Below are 18,638 nucleotides of genomic sequence, written 5' to 3'. Positions count from 1 at the left end.
ATTCTATCTCCATGCAAACTTGCCCAATACGGATGTAAAATGTGTCATTCTTCCCAATTCGGGACCACACAAAAGATGAAAGACTCGTTAGAGGCACCAAAATTTAGATTTGGCTGGTTCAAACACCCCATGACTCAGCCAGGATGTGTTTTCCCTAAATCCCCTTCAATCCCCCACCCTGCTCTGACCGCTGAAACCAACCATAAGGTAGAACAGTCACTAAAGTCACGAAGTGCCAGGTCTCGCAGAGATTTGGTGTGGGGCTTTTCTGTGGGGCATTCCCGTGTGGTTCAGGGCTCAGCCACCAAACATGGGGAACATGGGGAATGAGGGGGGGCTTGGCGATGCCCTTGCACACCTGCGTACAACTTAAAGGGTGAAGGAAGCTGCAGAAGCAGCAGGTGGAAGCTGAGAGGGGGGAAATTCCTTACCCTCCCCATTACCGCGCTCCCTCTGGGAGCCAGGGATGCTGCCAGCATCCTGCACACATCGGCTGTGTAACCCACCATAGTGTTGGGTGCTGGTGCAAAGTCCAGTCCAACATGCAAAAAGGCTGATTTATTTCTATATATATTTTTAAATGGTGAGTGTAATTAAGCAGAGGAACAATTTGGCGAGTGCTGTGGCAGAGCTGCTAGCATGAGGACAGCTGTTCTTCCAAGGGGCACGTGTATGCCCTTGCTTTGGTTCAACAGAAATTAATTTTGGGAGCCTGAGGGTCTGGAAAAACAAATCCTTGCTCCTCCTGGTGCCTTTTGCCAAGTCACCATGTGAAAAGAAAGCCCAAACTCCTCCACTCTGGCTTGCCACCAGGCTTTCCAGCCCCTCCACGTGCCAGCCCGGGGGCAGCAACGGGATGATGGGTACAGGAGGTGTTGGTGAGTGCCTTGGGTTGTGGGGAGCCGGGAGAAATAGGGGGTCACTCCCCACCTCCACTTCTGCATGGCATAACCAGCTCTTTCTTGGTGGCTTCTACATTAAAAAAAAAAAAAAAAAAAAAAAAAAAATAAAGAAAAAAAAAAGAAAAAAAAAAAGAAAAGATTTCTGGTCTATTTTATGGTCTATATTAATGCCACTGGATATTGCATCCTGCTAACAGCTTCCAAGCTGCACCTCTGGTCCCAGTTCTGCTTGTGCCACTCACAGGGGAGATTTATCCAAGGGGATCTGATGCCCACGTGGGCTGATTTTAGTCATCATCTGCTGTGCGTGCTTTCCTTTGCACACCTGAGGAGCCCCGCTGCTTTGTCAGGATCCTTTATAATGAGTATTATTCATATCTGCAGCATGCTTGTAACAGCTACTAATCATTTTATTACTCTTTATAATCTATTTAAAGCACAATTAGAAAAAAATCTATACAAAGTTACAGCCGAAAGCACATTTTAGTTACGTTATAAATCCCTGAAAAACAACCATCTATCATGAAAACCAGTGCTCCCTCGCTCGGCTGACAGAAATGGATGCTGCTGCGCTACACCGACGGAGGACGAGGTAAGGTAAGGCAGGGGTGGATGGTAGACCTCAGTCGGCTCCTCTTGGCCCTTCAAAGCACGATTCCTTCGGGCTCCAGCAGCAGGTAATCACGCAAAGGCTTGGGCACAGGCAGCAAGGGGATAAGGCAATGGCATTTGCTCCCAAACTTTTCCCGAATAGCGGAGCGGCATAAATGTTGCAGGCACCGGACTGTGCCTGCCAGCCGGAAAAAGGACTCATAGAATAGCTGGTGCTGCTGCAAAGAGAGGGGTGAGGGGGGAACCTGAGCATCAGTTCGTTTTATTTTTTTCTCATTAACCCAAACAAACCAGAGATACTTTTGAGATGAAGATCTAAGGGGAGGAGGTAAGAAACCCACGGGTGACATTTGCCCGTGGGTTAGGGCTCCGTGGGCTGATGTGGGTCCTGCAAGCAGAGGCTGGATGGAGAATTCTCCTGTGGAAGCACACATGAAGAAACCCAGCCTCACCGCAGGCGCTGTTTGGGGGGGATGCTTTCACGCCTACTGGAAGCAGCATCCCTGCAGAAAGCCTTAGAGCTGATGTAGAAGAGACCCGCTTGTTTCTAAGAGGGGGAAACAAAGCAGGATTGGTCTGTGCAGCCCCAACCTTTCCTTAGCTCGGAATAAAAATCATTTCTCCCATCCCCTAGAATGTGCTGAAGAGCTTTATTTGCATTTCAGCAGCCGTTCCCCCTTGCAGCCAAGCTAACCAAAGAGCTGTGGGGACAAGGCAGCCATCCGAGATCATTCGAGAGCAGGCTGGCCATACCTGTTGTATGTCTGGAGATAAGTTCTTCAAACCAAAAGGAGTGGTGTGGGCTCCTCCCGGGCAGTGATCCAGCTTCAGGGTCACTTCCAGATGCTGGGATTGTATTTTATTGCAGGACAGGGGCAGGAATGGGGATTTTGGGGTTGATGGAGCTAAAGGGATGCAAAGCTGCTGAGATGATCGAATGCGTGGGGGTGCTCTGAGGACTTCTCCCCCCCCCCCCCCCCCCCCCCTAAAGTTTGGGTGGGGAAAAAACTCTTGCTGGATAAAACTCCTTCCTAGGGGCTCGGCCATCCCTGCCAAACTGCCAGCACCGTCTTACCTGAAACACCTCCTCCGGCACAGCCTCAGCCCACTTCTCGGAGACAGGGATTTGTGGGTAGGAATTGAAGAGGACTTCAATGATCTCTGGCACAGCCGCACAGGACTTCAACACCTAGTCATGGGCAACGTGAGGGGCTTCAGGCGGAGGTGCATGTCCCAGAGCGGGAGAGCATGCATGTGCTGCAGCCAGGGCTTGTCCCACCCCGATGTGGTCTGGGTTGGGATAGTCCCATGCCAGTATGAGGCAGGTGCAGGGTTTGTCCTGGCATGCTTTGGAGATCTTTCTCCACCTGTGATGTGGTGGGAAGACCTGCCTTGCTGTGGCACTTCTTCCTCTGGATGCAGCCCTTGCTTCTTATTTACATTTTTGGCTTGTGCATGCTAAGTCAGTATAATATTTTCTTTATTGTTTGATGTAAAATCAATGAAACGCAGAGCCATAAGGCGGTTGCACTGATGGCTGATGTACCAAGCCTGTCTCAGACATCCCCAGGCAGACGAAAAATCCTCCTTGCCGGTCCCCCATGCTGGCTCCATCTTGCCATTCACCCTGCCTGCTTTTCCCTACTGCCAGACCATGCCAGTGTTTCCATTTCCATCATCCCCAGCAGCATCGCCAACCCTAAGGGCATGATCCCCTCTCCCTGCCTGCACCAGGTTCTCCCAGATTCTCCCAACCTCCCTGGGCTTTTTATTTCCCCAAGCACCCCGACCCCAGCTGCAAAATCCCTGGTGCAAGGGGATACAGGGGGGCTGTTTTGGGGTCGGTACCTTGACGAAGGCAGGGGGCCATATCTTCTGGGAGCCGTAGTTGAGCAGCAGCTGGACGGTGAGGTGGGGCTGCAGCTCCCTCTTGAAGGCAGAGCTCTGCAGCGTGCAGCCCAGCGGGGAGATGCCGCCGTAGTCAATGGCGTTGACATCAGCCCCGTGCCGCAGGAGGAAGCACGCCAGGCTGGCGTTGGAGGCCCCGCACGCTTTGTGCAAGGGGCTTCTCCACATCTCATCCCGGGCATTGATGTCTGCGCCGTGGGCAGCCAACAGCTGGCAAAGCTTCAGGCAGCCCTCTCCGGCACCTGGTGCCCGCCCACAGAGGATGCCCAGGGCTGTCTCCTCCCGTGCGCTGCGTGTGTCAACGCGCGCCCCGTGCCGCAGATAGAGGTGGGCATGGTCGCAGAGGCAGTGCCTGGCCGCCATGTGCAGAGCCGTCTCCCCCCCATCCTCGCTCGGCAGGTCGACGGTGGCCCCGTGTCTCAGCAGGAGCTTGGCGCATCTGCAAAGAGATGGGGAGGCTGGGGTGTGCACCACCCAGGTGGGTTTTGGGGGGCGTGGGATGGAGTGGGAGCCGTGAGGGACGGTGGAGTGGGAGGTGGTGGGGTGAGGATGGGGTTCATGCTGGAGCTGGGCTGCCATGGCAGTTGTGGCACTCAGGGATTTTGGGAGGGAGCAGCAGAGGCCGGGGAGGGTGGCCTTGTGCCGTGGTGCCTACCGCAATGAGGGTGATGGTGATTTGGGCAACATCTCCCTCTTGCCCTTGACCGGCATCATTCATGAATGGTCATCCTAGACTATCCTTGATGACCTTGACCATCCTTGACCACCTTGGCAGTCCTTGACCCACAAGGGTTCCACCATCCCAGGTGGTGGATGGTGATGCTGGCCGTACTGGTGGTCGGGCAGCGCCCAGGAGCAGTGCCCACAGTTAGCCATGCCTGCTGGCTCAGCCCCAGCCAGTAAGGGGTGTGGGATGCGTCTGGACATGATGAGGACACATAGCATGATGGGTCCCTTTGTGCCATCAGTCTGTTGGTTGCATTTTCATCTCCCAGTATGGGTGCAGCCCTGGGCTGTTACAGAGATGATCTATACAATCCCACCCCTTGGCTGACATCCACACAGCTTCTCAGCTGAAAACATCCTAAACTGCTGTCTCCACCTTAATCTGTGGTGGGACCAAGCTGACATGGAGGGAAACCCTCAGTAATGCCTCTGTGCAGCAGAAGACCTCAGTGTGGGTTTGTTTGTGTATAAAAAGAGATTCTTCTTTTCCCATTAAGGTACCCAAATGTCTGTGTTGGGCTCCTACCCCAGAGAGGACCAAAAGATTGTGCTTCCTCCCTGTTCTGGAAAGTAACACCTTCGCAGGTGGTTTAAGCCTGCAGAAATTAGTTTTGCTGGCTTGTTTGGCATCTGGTGATGATGGAGGAGCAGCACCTGCAGTTCCCAGGAGGAATAAATTAAGGTAAGCAATGCTCCCATCTCTCTTTCTCTCTAACATTGCTGTGTGTGGGTGTAATGAGGGGTTGTGGCTGCTAAAAAGTAGGGACACCAGCTCCCATCAAAGCTTTCCATCTGCATTCTTCTGACAACAGGTGGGGTTAAAGATGCCTTGTGTGCCCTGATGGTTTGGTTTTGATTGTTTTTTTTGTGGTTTTTAATTTTTTTAAATTTTTTTTTTTTGGTGTGTATGTGAATAAATGGATGTGATCAGCCAGTCTAAATGAATCAAAGTGACTGCTCCATCTCCTGCTGGGAGCTGCCGGGGCTGGCGTGGCTCAATGTCATTGCCTGGGCAGGGCTGTCAGCAGCTGGGTTAGCACATGGGGGCTGAGCTCACCACTGTGGCACGGAGGAGCTATTTTTTGGAGGGGGCCAGACCCACGTGCCGTCCAAGCGAGACTTTGAAAATGTGGTGAGTTCGTGTTTCCCAAGAGATGCTGCCAGGGAGGTGGGAAGAGCAATCCTTCAGGAAGCCTCAGCAGTGGCTGCTGTTGTCTAGGGAGGTGTATCAGCCTTTGAACTCCTCTTGCTTCTTTAATTTTCCTCCAATATGTTCTTTTTTTTAGCTCAGGTGTCACCTGGAGCCCTAAGTGAGGTTCTGGGCTGATACAGAAGCAAAATGAGGGGGAGTGGAGTCCCAGCCTGCTCCCTCCCAACAGGAGGGATGAGGAAGAAGAGGAGCTCTAGAGAGGAAGGATGGTACTAAGGCATAGCTTGTTTTTCATGGCCCAGATGAATGCTATCATATATGGGGGGAAAAAAAAATAATCTACTTGAATCCTTCTGGACCTGCAGCATCACCTCCCCCCACATTTGATAGGAGCTGGTGAGACATTCGCTGTCCTTGGTGGTGCAGGATCTGTAAAAACCTCCTGGGGCTGCTTTTCCCATGTGTATCAAGCCTGAGTTTACCAGGGAAAAAATCCTGCAGACAGGATCTGTGAGGATGGGCTGTTCCCACAGCCTTTGCAGGGGTAATGCTCCTAGATGCTGCCAGCCCTCACTGGACCTTGCTGGAGGCATCCACCACGGATGCTCTCTGCTAGGGATGCAGTTGTGGGTGAGCAGATGGAGCGTGCGGTTGTGCCAGCCCCCAAACCCTCAGATCCTTACTTTGCAGCTCCCTTTTTACTCTAAAACGTGCTGAATCTCTTTCTCAAGCAACAGCTCGTCTCGCTGAGGACTTTTTGGGGCTTCCTGCTGGTCAGTAAAACTTTGTTGGAGGGGGTCTGTTGCTGGAGCAAATGACACGCAACTCTGGTCACATTTACCAGCTTTGTTCATCCTTACAGCAGGGAATCTGTAGCCCTGATTATAATGACTCTCTCTGGACCTCTCCGGGTTAGCTTAATCCTAACATTAATCCTAACACCATGGGTAACTCTGGTACCCTAAGCTAACACAGCTGGGGCAAACCAAAGGATGGTTCTGTAGGGAAAAATGGGAAAAAAATACGTTTCTGATTTGGTTGCAAAACATGCAGCAACCTAATCCATGAGATTTTTTTAAAATTTTTTTTTAAAGGAAAAATTAGATCAGGCTAAAGCATCTCTGCTCCTTCCCAGGCAAGGAGGTGGCTATACCTGGAGACCCTGAGCACAAGCCCTGTGCTGGTTTTGGCAAGTGCTGCATATGGAGCGTGCCCAGGCTGAAGACTGACACCTGCATAGGCAAGAGAGGAAATATTCCCCTGCCCTTATTTTCCAGGTGAAGGGTGGTACATCATGGGCTGCCTGGCAAAGCCAAGGGCTGTGCCCAGCCCCTCCAGCCCAGCACCCTCGCTTTGCCATGGGGGTTTTCCCTTACCGAGAGTGGGATGGGAGTTCAATACAGGAGTTCAGTTCCTCTTGGCCTCCTGCTAGACATCCCAAATATTTTTCTAGAGTTACTGGAGTGGAAATGCCATCCTTCCCAGATGCTATTTTGCTGAAGGGTTATTCTATTTTGTTGTCAAGTTCGATGGGTAACTTGTTGGAAGAAACCCAAGTCGGTTTATATTGAATTTTCCCCTGGATACTCCTCCCTTGGCAAAGAGGGAATGTTAGTTGGGGGCTATAAATAAGGGGTGATCTTCTCTGCTTAATGGGAATAGCAGGCCCCTGCTAGGAGCACGCGCCTCCTGTTTGGATGTATGGGGCATCAGCAGGTGCTGGGTAGATGCCGTTCATGTTTGCTGGCTATATGCTGTTATCTGAGCCTCTAATTTCTGCTCATGAACTCATATGCTCTAACACTTCACCAGCATTTCTGGCTTCTTGTATTTTTTTAATGAATACCTTGCTGTTCACCGTCAGATTAGACTAATATCCCATTAAATAAGGCTCAGCAGTCACTTGCTGCTTTTTTTTGAGGGCTCCTCTCCAGTTTTCTGGGAATACTGCAAGAAGGCATGGGTTTAGTTCGGCAGAAATTTAGACACGGGGTGACAAAGCAAACCAGTTTGTTTTCCATCCAGCCTGGTACCATTGACCTGGGCGAGCAGCTCTCCAGTGGCAGCGATACCCTCAAAAAGCCAGCCTTACACATAGCTCTGCCTAACTTAGACTAGTTTAAACTCTCTTCCAAACCCTTCTTAACTCATTTGCTGGTGGTGGGTAACACACGTGAATGTCTCCTTGCTTGGGCAAGTCACTTGTTAGTTTAAAGTTGCACTAATTTGTGATAATTGGTGTTAGTACTGCAGGTTTGCCTTGCACTGGGGCCCTGGCTCAGTTAAAGGCAATAAAAGGTTTTGGGTTTTATTTTCCTTCTTCACCCATCAACAGAGTCGGGGCAGATGTTGGTGTGAGGTTGGGCAGGACGTACCCATCCCCCTCCCCTGCCCTCTCCTTGCCAGGGTGGCTCCTGCCGGCAGCAGCTCCCAGCACCCCACAGGGATGCTGCTCAGTTTGGGATGAAAAAATGTCCAGGCTGGGAAAGTGGGATTTAGCTTAAAGTGATGGGATGCGATGAATAACCAGCAGGAGGAGCAGGAGGTTGGGGCAGAGGAGGCTGGAGGAAAATTCCTGTCCCAAAAACATACTCGGGCCCCCAGTTTGCTGAAGGAAAAATCTCCTGTTTGGTGTTTTCCGCCCCTCCCTAGGGCTGGAGCGAGGCTTTCCCATCCTTTGCTTGCTTGTTTTTCATGGCACCTGAGTGACCGTCTCTCTGTCTGTGTCTGATTTATTGCAGGATTGCTCCCACTCGGAAGAATCAGCCTTTCCCAAGCCTGGCTCTGAATGCAAGGATTATTCTGATTAATTTCTTAAAAAAAGGAGAAAGGAAGACTGTTCTTCTTTAAAAGACAAAAATCTTTTCAGGCACTGCAAGCCTACTGGTGAGCCGCAGCTGGTGCCGAAGGCTGGTGGTGGCAGGGCTGGCTGTGCCAGCGCAGGGGCTGCTCTGCTGCCACCGAGCAAACCCCAGTCCAGGAGCATCGCTCCCTGCGCTGCCCCTTTGCCAAAGCTTTGTGAGTCGTGGATGCTCATCTGTGTGAGCCGTCACACCAACTTGGGGAGCAGCTTCTCTGAAGAGCAGGGTCGGGTCTTGGGTTGCCCTCTGTGTCTGCTTTGGGCTCTTTGTTTCTTGCTCAGGACCTATTAAAGAGCTGGTCTTCCCTGGCAGGGAGATGAATTTCCAAAACAATGGTTCCAAATGCTGAGGTTTGTATTTTAGCAATGCTAAACAGAGAAGAGGACAATGATGCTAAATGCTGGTGTTTAAAATCTGTAGTGTTTTGGGTTTTTTTCTTTTTTTTTTCTCCTTTCTAGTAATGCTTACTTCCCGCAGCCAAAGGGACAGCGTGGCCAGGCCGATGCTGGGCTAGCTGGAGGGTGCCAAGGGGTTGGGGCCTCCAACAGTGGGTTAGTGCTCACCTCCCTGGTGTTGAGGAGCCTTGCTATCTTGGTCATGTTGCCTTTTTGAGGTACTTGCCTTCCTGCTTGGGTCCTGTTTTTTTTGCTAATTCCTCCCATGATGAGTTATCCTCATCTCCATCCCCTAAGCAAAATCCATCCTGTCTTCCCGAGCTGGCAGCTCTTGTGCTCACTTCCTACCCCATCATTTCTTGCATGGAGCCCCTTGGACACCGACTCTCCTCCTGCAGTGACTCATCACACTATTTATCTCCCACCTCTCTGAGCCGGAGGCTCGGAGCCAGGAGGTAACTCTGGTTTCAGCTTCCAGGGTGGAGAGGAAGCTTGAAGAGGTGAACGTGAGGGTGTTGCTCAGCCATAAGACCAAGATGCATGGAGCTAGGGGTGACATCTTGTTTTCTGATCCCTTGGCTTGACTTAGCCCTCCACCCTATGTGGAAGGCTGGAGAAGGCAAGCCCTAGGAGATTTCTTTCCAGGTAGGCTCTCCCTGGTTGCATGGGAAACCTGGGATCTTTAGAGAGCTTTTTCCAACTCGCAGATCTGAAGGAGGACTCTACAAACGTGATAGTGTTTGCCATCCCTTCTGCTGCGGGTACCGCGATGGGAGGCGGGAACTACATCCTGCATCCCTTCGATGTGCCTTCCCATCGCCCCATGCCTGCTCTTCCCCCCGGCACCGCCGGGAGAGTTGAGACTCTTCCTCTCCCCCTCAATTATTTTTATTTTATTTTTTTTCGGGGTGCCAATAAAGGCAGACTCCTTTAATCATCCCAGCTTTAAGAGGGAAAAGGGAGAGCGCCAGGGAGAGAGTGCAGTGAATTTAGAGACTCATCTTACCCCACCATGTTAATTATCTCTGCTGTAAAAAAGAGGTCAAGGAGAGGAACTCTACTAAATAGGCCGACGTTGGCATGAACAGCTCCTAAAGTGAAGAAGGTAAGACTGAACTTTACTGGAACTTTTTTTTTTCCCATCTCTTCAAAAAGCTCCTAGATTAAAGCTCTGATATCCTTTTTGTTGAAATCTCATGGATTCTGAAGCTCAAATGGCTGGAAGGAAGCCCAGATAATTTTTTTTTATCCCAGTCACTGAGAGGCTCAAAGGTTTTAAGTCCTGCCCCCATGGTGAATTGCCGAGTATATGGGAATACAGAAGAACCCGGCACATAGGTGTTCTGGCCATTGTTATCGAGAGGGAGAAAAATAAAATAGCTCTCTATGTAGGTCAATGACCTGCTCTTTATTGTCAGTAAAAAATTAAGGATGACCTAAAATCTACTACTCAATAAAAAAAAAATAAAATAAAAAAAAAGGCAAGGTAAAGTAGTCTCCCCCTAATCAAAGAGGAAATGTTTGTGTTACCTAAAGCTTGACCTCTTCAGTCTCCAACTTTAGCAAAGTCTTTGCGATTGAAAAGCAGTGGTCGAAACCTCAAAACCTGTCTGAAATGTCTATTAATTTTTGATCTTTCAAGGGAGTTGGCTTAGTTATTGTAGAAGCCCCCGTAGCGCCGGGTAGCGTAGTTAAGGGTCTCTCAGCATTTCCATTATAAAGCCCCAATATTCAAGGGCTTATAACTCAGCTGTTTCCACGTTGCGTCTGTCTGATCCCCGTGTCGCCGTTTGCTGGCTCACCTGCCATGCCCCTCCATCCTTCTGGGGGAAATAACATGTAAATCAGTGACAATGGCTCATTTTTAATATCTGTTTATATTTTTCCAAGCTGGGAAGCACCTGGCCAAAGACAGGGCACCTGGACCTCTGTGGGCCATGGGGTCCTCTCCACGCACCAGGCTTTTTTCTGTGCCCTATCACTGCAGGGGGGCAGATGAAGTTGGTGAAGCCTAAAATACCACCCCCGCCCCGAGGCGTTTGGGGAGTGAAGGTTTTAAGGTCAAAAGGGTGCTTGGGTGAAGGAATTAAAACTAGCTCCTTATTAATGATAAGGGTTGCTTGTAGCATCCTCCCTTACCCATCCCGCTCCTTCCAACCCTCATTGCACCAAGGATGCATTTGATTAATCCCTCAATTTTTGGATGAACCAAAATTCGATTAATACTAGATTTTCGGCTGTCTTGCAGAGACTCTTATTTATAAGCCAGGCTCGAGATGTTTATGTCTGCAAACCTTTCCCTCTCTGGCTGTTTCTCTTTTGCAGAGCTCTTTCCCTGACACGTGGCCTATGATACATTTGATCTGTAGTGGGAACCTTGCCTTCACCACCTACTCCTAGTTAAGCTTGCTGCCTGCTTTAAGGGGAGAGGATTGGAGCTGGGGTGGGTTTTCACTGAAGCTGGCAGATGATGAAATTCTCTATGGCCCTAAGCAGTTTCATCAGGATATCAAGGGGCTGAGCTCTTCATATATATAAAATAAAAAAAAATAAAAAAAAATCCGGATTCCTTGGGTCTAATGATTCAGGCATTTAAAGTCCTACTGGGACATACGTGCATGCATGAAAAGCTTGTTTTTCAAGGTAATGTTTATGGTTGCCTCTGTGTGATGCTGATGCTGATCCACAGTGAGAAGGGCATATGGCTGAGCCTTAACCCTGATATAAGCCAAGGTGGGTCGGTATGTGGCTTGCGTGGGGTGAGGAGGTGGGAGGATTGTTCCCATCCATTTGTTACAGCCCTAGGGCTGGGATTTTAGGAGAAGTGGGTGCCCTGATCGGCACTGATATTCCCTTGCAGACGGGGTTGGCATGTGCTGAGGAGTGCAGGAGGTCAGACTAACCTACATGCCCCATGACTAGATCCATCCTGAGCATCTCCCAGGGGAAAGCATGCTGGACCTGGGATTTGAGACATAGCGATTTTAGGATAAATCATCAGAAAAGAGGAGGAAGGAAAAGCATGTGGAGCTGGGCTGCTCCTGTCCACAGGAAGGAGATGTGGGCTGTGCAATGTGCCTGGCACCGGGATGTCCCTTTTTAAGCTGAGCATGCCGCAGCAGCTGATGCAGCCAGGAGATGTGGGAGCATGTGGGAAGCCTTGCCAGGGATTGTGGCACCTTTATTTTTTGCACCCTGCAGAGGCAAAGGCACACTGGGGACTGCATGCAGGGGATGCAGAGTGAGGTTACTGGCAGGGGGATGCTGACGGGGGTCCCTCTCCTTACCTTAGGGAGTCTTGGGTGGTGCAGAGGTGCAGCGGGGCCAGACCCTCGTCACTCAGCAGGTTGGGGTCAGCCTTGTGTTCCAGCAGCAGCTCGACGCAGTCGACGTGCCCCCCCAGGCAGGCTTCGTGCAGGGGTGCGCGCCCCCCCGGTGCCAGGTCGGGGTTGGCCCGTCGGCGGAGGAGGTGGCGCAGGCAGGCGGCATGGCCCCCACGGGCGGCGAGGCACAGTGGGGTGGTCAGCTCCTGCTTGTACTCCAGCGACCACAGCCCTGCCAGGAAAAGGGGGTGGGGGTGATGCCCGGGGTTGACCCGCTGGGTTTCCACCTCCTGTGCACTAGCCTTGCCAACAAACTAGACCAAGACGCTGCTTGTTCCATTTTTCTTTCAGCTCCCTGGTGGCATCAGGAGTTTCAGAGAGCCTGGTTATAGCTGGTGGCTGCCTCCAGCGCTATTGGCAGGAGGGGAAGCAAAACTCCCCTGGTGTGTGCGCATCCAGGAGCAGGATTTCACATGGCACAAGCTGGGTAAACCAATACCCTGCCCGCCACCAGCTGTACAGGGGACTCTCTGCGCACAACCTTGCTGGCAGGAGCTACAAGGCAGCTCACAAATACCCCACCTGCACCCAGGGGAGGAATATATGGTCTTTGCTGGGACTGGGTTGAGCCTGAGGGCACGCAAGCCAGGTGGGAGCGTGTTGGGAGGGTGATGCAGGGCTGGGCATGGGATGCATTGGGTTTGGGTTCAGCTAGAGCAAGGCATTGCGTTTCCTGGCAGCTCTGGGACCTCTAGGACCATTGATAGATGCACAGCGCTTGGTGAGCATCTGTGGTTGGGAGGCACCAGGTACCACCACCTTGTGAGGGTCTTCCTCCTCCCAGATAGGACCAGGCTGCTCTTCCTGAGCCCCTGCACGGGGAATTTGGGCTGCGAGCCCTCTTGCAGGCATGCCTAAACCGCAGCATGCCCCAACCTGAAAAAAATCATGTGGACACACTTTTTACACTTCTCTGCCCCTCTGGTGGGTTAGTATGTGCAGAAGAGAAGAAAATAATAAAAGAAAGTGCTGAATATTTATCGCTAGGGCTGCAGGGCACAGTCAGCTAACCAGGAACCAGCCACCTTGGGAACAGGCTCTATAAAAGCAGCGTTAGGTACCTAAATGCACTGCACCTCTCCTATTTAGGGTTAGTAAATACTGGGTTTTTAATTTTTCTGGACTAGCCTTTAAAGGAAAAGTACCTGAGAGTCCATAAGATGCTTGACTTTTCACTTGCCACTCCAGCTCATTTTTACTGATCTCAAAAACCAGGTTGACATCTTGATAGTATCGGTCAGTCAGGACCTCGAGGCTTCTCAGGTCTCCGGTGACCAGGGCTGTGTAATACTTGGTGGACGGAGCGTGAGCCGTCAGAGGATGCTCCAAATCCAATTTGGGGGAAATCTGTAGCTTTTCTGTTACAGGTCCTGGTAACTCGCCCATTCCAGTGCTTCCCGTGTGTGTGTAGGTCCTAGCTGGGAGGACAGACGGGCTTTTATAGTTCATTGTTTCCATCCTTCTGGGCTCATTGTCTAATTATAATCCAGTTAAGGTTCTATTGTCATTGTATTTATAACTTCGTCGGGTCAGGTGATAATGGGCACGCGATACAATGAGGGTCAAACGGTCACTGGGCTGCCTTGTGACAGCACCCCTTGGATTAAATTGCTGATTTAATTGCAGGCTGTAGCTTGGGACACAGGTGTTTAGGCTGGGAGGAAAATGGTGCCTAGGGTTTAGGGGGTAAAAAAGTAGGAAAAAAAAATAATAAATTTAGTCAGCTCCTATCTGCCCAACCCCATAGAAACTTATTTGTGTACTCTGAATTTGGTCAAAGTGAGTTTTTTCTCTCCCTCACTGGTTTGTTTTATTTTTTTCTCTTTAAGGGACTCATACCGGTCTCCAGTCTTATGGTTGCTATATGGAAAGATCTGGGCATTGCACTAGTGGCCAACATGACGCAGCCTGGCATGCTGGCATGTCCCTGGATGGAGGGATCCAAAGCGCTTGGCAAAAGCCAGTGAGGTCCAAATCCTCCCGGGGCTTTGGCCAGGGGAGCTGCTCTCCCCACCGATGCCTTGTATAGGAGGGAGCGCCCAGCCTCTGCTGCCATTTAAGCACAGGGACGGACACCGGCGGAGCGTCTTGGCTCCTGCTGCCATGAGGCTCCTGGCTCCTTTCCTCAAGGTCACAGGAGAAGTTCACAGCAGGGACTAGAATAGTCCTTGGCATCCCACGACTTGGAAGCTCTGGGTGACACAACCTCCCAGCTCTCCCACCCCACCTCCCTGGGGAATAAACACAATCAAAATCAATCTCAGGAAGGTGTTAAACCATACCAAAGCAACCAGATGTGGAGGGACTGCTGCAATGCTTCGTGGTTCCCTCTGTTGTGGAGTCAGCCTAAGGCTGGAAGAAATGTTTGAGACCTTTTCTGTAGCTCACTGCACGTGGGGACTTTGCTGGGCTCCTGTGGGTGACCATGAATGTCTTTGTGCCAGCCCTGGGCCAACACGCCCATGCTGCAAGAGTCGTCTGAGGTTTCTCTGTGGGTTTCCTCAACATGGCTGTGGTGACATCCAGCCACCTGGCCTGGGAGACCATGGGATGAACGCAGAGCCACAAACTGATCACAGTGTGTCCGTCCAGGATGAGATCGCACTGAGCCGGGGGGGTCTGACTTAGGGTCTCTGTGTAAATTAATCCCTTGTGTAAAAGACCCCCTGCCTTGAGGTCCCTGTTCACCTGTAGCTGCAGTGGGAGCTAATTTGAGGTCAACCAAGGTGGTCTTCCTCATTTTCTTTCTTCCCCCTTGAACTCAAGGCTGAGCTTCCCACCTGGCCGTTCACAACTGCTCGGTTGGTTTCTAACTTCCAGATCCCTTTGCCTTTCTCTTTTCTTTTACCACTTGTTGCTATTCTGCTACCCCCAGCCTTTGAGCCCGTTCACCCTTCTGCTATGAACTGAACCACCTCCTCAAAGCATTGCTCTGGTATGAAAAATAGCCTCGGTATCCCCTGGGGTCCCTGAGCTGGAGTAGGAGAAGATTTGGAGGCCCAGGGAGTGGCACAGAGTGGGATCGTTTTCCCCAGGGACTTGTCCTGGGTCACGTTTCCGCAGCCCCGGCGCACTTTCCCTCTCTGCTCATTAGCAACCCTGTAATATTTCCACGGTGGCGTGGAGGGAGCTTGCCTTCACGTGCCCTTGTTCACATTGAGGGGATCATCTTCCCACAGCACGGACCACCTCCCGTGCTGGCAGCTGGGTATATTTAGCAGAGAGTCTAGACCTTCTCGGTCAGACGTGGGCTAATTTTGTTAGGGGTGTGTGCGTCTGGCATTAAACTGCCGTTGAGAACGTGTTGAAATACCCTGTGACCCCTTCTCGTGAGCCTTTTAATCAGCGTTTATTTGCATATAACACTCACTTCTTGGGTCACGGTAATGACAGGATTAACAGCATCGCTGACGGAGGGGGTTAAAAATAGCCAGGGCCAGCAAGAGCAGAACGAAAAAGTCCTCTTGTAGCTGAACGACACATATAAACGCACGCGCCTGAGCTCCTGCCAGCCAAGTCAAGTGCTTTTTCCACTGGTAAGTGGAAAGTGATGTCAGGATTAAAAGATATTTCAGTGTTTTTAAGGAGAACACTGCTGTACAGGCAGAGGCGATCTACTGCAGAGAGGAGCTGGCAGCCAGGACACCTGTGGAGCATTCTGGGGCTGGCCGGGACCAAGGGAGTAGTCACCGGCTGGGTTTTGAAGGAAAATGGAGGGGGTTGGCTGCTTGTAAACTACTTGTCACCTTTGGGCAGTGATATTGGGTGGTGGAGAAAGGCTGGGACCCTGCAGCCCTACCCTCTCCTCTGCCACTGCCATGCTGCATGGCCTTGGGCACATCACCTGTCCTCCCAGCATCCTGGTCCCCATGCCTCGAGACCCTGAAGGTCCAAGGGCCTGATCCTGTGAGCAATTAAGCCTGGGGTCATCATTACGTGTCCTCACTTCACTAAAGACATTTCTGCACGGACTCAGGCTCCAAACGCTGGTGAGGATGAGCACTTCATTAGCAGTAGCCTCGCACTCATTAATCTCTAACGCGGGGGGAGCATCTTAACCTTCTCCCTGCATACGACTGTTTGCAGAGTACACCTCATTTAACAAAACATTAAGCATTTTACTTCCTCAGATCAAGTGTATCTATTAATAATGACTTAAATTGTCTGCACTGGCTTCACATTACGAGGAAAACTCATTCCTGGCACATGAAAGAGCACGATACACAGAAGCAAAATGACTTCAGCGTGAGCTTGTTCCCCAAGTTAAGCTGCCACATAACAACTTAGTCCTTACACCAGGGAGATTTCAGCCCGTAATAACTTGCCCTGCTGCTTCAAAAAACCCATGAGGCTGCCTTAAAAAATCCAACGAGTCCAGATGTGCCCGTGCAAAGAGCTCCTGGCATCATCTCTGTGATTTACAGCTGTCCTCCAGCAGTGGGGAACGGCATTATCTTTTTTTCCAGGGAAATTTCCAGTGTGGTGAAGGAGCCCGAGGGCTGGCAGCCCGCGGCACTGCCTACTCCAGCTGCTCTCAAGCACGGATTGCAATGCATGACTGATTTAAAGCTTGCACCCTCTCTTAACCCCCAAAATAATTAAAATGAGCTGGTGTGAGTGGCAGAGCTCCCTGTGATGGCTGTGTGTCCCCCCAGCACCTTGCAGCTTGTGGGGAAGGGATGCTGCGCCCACAGCTGGGGGACCGAGAGGTGGGCAGGCAGGATGGCAAAGCCACTGTGCCACGAGATAAACCATCTGCTACCCAAGCCTACCTTGGAGGGACAGCGGCGCGAGGGTGGCTCTCCCGGGCGATGCTTGCTCATCCCCCCAGAGCACCATCCCTGGCCGGGCAGCGCAGGGCAGGAGGTTTAATCTTCTCTCTCGGAGCCAGATGCCACCTTGCAAACAGCCAACCTGCTGCCGAAATGTCCCCACGTTTATATTTCCAGCGCTCCTGATCCATGTGACAGCGCTGCCCACTTACGTGGCTGGCGGCTGAGCGAGGGGGTCAGACCGCACCATTAACGCCTGTGAAGTCGCACGTGTCTGTGCTGGGGGGCGGGGGGAGGGTCACGCTTTGCACACCCCAAAAATCTTTTGCAGATGCTGTTGCACGAGCAGAGCCAGCTGGGCTGCTGCTGACGGACCAGCCCTCCTTTAAAAACTGCCGCCTGGTGAAATATAAACTCGTCCCCAGGCTACATTGATTTTGTCCAGTTTTTATTGGAAATTAGATAATATTTAAATAGTGCCGAAACATTTCCCTTTAACAGCTCTATATAATATGTGCTACACTGGTTTATAGTGGCCCTTCTTTATCAAAGGTAAATAATTCAATTCAATAAAAAAAACCCCACACCACCTTTCCAGTTCTTGTAACTGAGCAGCGCTATCCTTCCCCCCCCCCCCTTTTTCCATCAAATATAGGAATAAAACCCCTATATCTCTTAGCTTAACTAAAAATACTAGGCTTCCCTTCTCCCCCCCTCTGTGCTGCAGATTTGCAGCTGTGTTAATTATCCCCTGGGAATTCAATCCTGGTGCGCATCCTCTTTTAAAGGCAAAGGGGAGCCCTACCAGTTATTTAACCCCTCAGTAATGCGCTCGTGAAATGTCACCCCGAGTGCCAGCCTGGCAAACCCGCGCGGGCTGCCCCTCCGTCACATGGACCCCTTACAGTACGGGGCTGGGTGGTGGCGTTTACTAGTTAGCGAGGCAACTGGGTTATTTTTAGCAGTCACCCTTGAGATGGCTGGTTTGTGGGCTGTAAAGGTTGTGGGCTGGGTTTCCCCCTCTCCCCACCTTTATCCTAAAATATTAGAGCCCTTGTGCTAACGGCAGGCGCTGGGCTGTGGTGCCTCTGCTGCTCCGGGCTGCAGACATGAAGCTTTCAGCTCGATTTGCCTTTGCTTTGGGGATGTGGAGGGCTTGAATTCCTCCCTGCATTAGTTTCCCCCTTTCTCTCACTACCCCTTTCTCTTAGAAGGTGTCTGTCTGAACACGTACAGCAAGGCCAGCTGAATTTCTGGGTAGTGATGGTTTAAGGGTTGGGCTTGCTTTAAGCGTTGCCTGAACCCACCCAAGAGCAGTGCCAGGCATGGTCCCTCCCTCTGCAAAATCCCCATGCTAGTTTTGCCATGTAACAGTTTTTTTTGTTGTTGTTTTTTTCTGCCCGTCTCAAACTTTGATGCCCCATATTGGCCAGCTGCAATTTAAGCACCTGCCTGCGTACAGCAGCTATAGAAACTACCAGCCCTAGTTACACCTGGGAGGACTCAGGAGTGGAGAAGCAGCCAGTGATGAAGGAGATGCTGAAAAGAAACCTGCACAACAAACCCTTTTCTGAAAAGCAGGGACAATTTGCTTTTGTGAAGGTTGTGTGCAATGGAGAAGGGCAGGAGAGCTGGGGGACTCGCCCAGGAGATGCCACCAACCTTGCCATCATCTCTCAGAACACAAACCTGAGAGGCATCTCTTGAGTGCTCAGGAAAAGTTTGCTCTTGTGAGTTTCAGAACTGTGGGGTTCAGCAGGGGATTGGGCTCCACTGGCTGTTTAATGGCACTAAAGCAGCGTTTGCATTTTCTGTTTGCCTGGGTCTGGTGAAAAAAAGAGGAGGAAAAGCGACGTGAAATAATGTCACCCTATATAACTGCGAGGGATGTAAGGACAGAACATATGCCTCGTTGACCAAAGCGGCTTG

At 51.1% G+C, this 18,638-nt stretch overlaps 1 protein-coding gene across 1 annotated transcript; it reads right to left on the bottom strand.

Annotated features, from left to right (window-relative positions):
- Nucleotides 1-1,411: 1,411 nt before the first annotated feature.
- ASB18 (ankyrin repeat and SOCS box containing 18) lies at nt 1,412-13,329 on the bottom strand. The gene is made up of 5 exons (XM_037398294.1): nt 13,083-13,329; nt 11,842-12,109; nt 3,363-3,861; nt 2,590-2,703; nt 1,412-1,732 (listed from the first exon to the last, which is right to left on the bottom strand). The coding sequence occupies exons 1-5, from the start codon at nt 13,321-13,323 to the stop codon at nt 1,547-1,549; spliced, it is 1,308 nt and encodes a 435-aa protein (XP_037254191.1). The 5' UTR covers nt 13,324-13,329; the 3' UTR covers nt 1,412-1,546.
- Nucleotides 13,330-18,638: the final 5,309 nt, after the last annotated feature.

Source organism: Falco rusticolus, chromosome 8, assembly GCF_015220075.1.
Source record: "Falco rusticolus isolate bFalRus1 chromosome 8, bFalRus1.pri, whole genome shotgun sequence".
In the NCBI taxonomy this organism is placed as follows: domain Eukaryota; kingdom Metazoa; phylum Chordata; class Aves; order Falconiformes; family Falconidae; genus Falco; species Falco rusticolus.
Note: the sequence above shows the minus strand (reverse complement) of the source record. Positions and strands in the feature narration are given on the sequence as shown.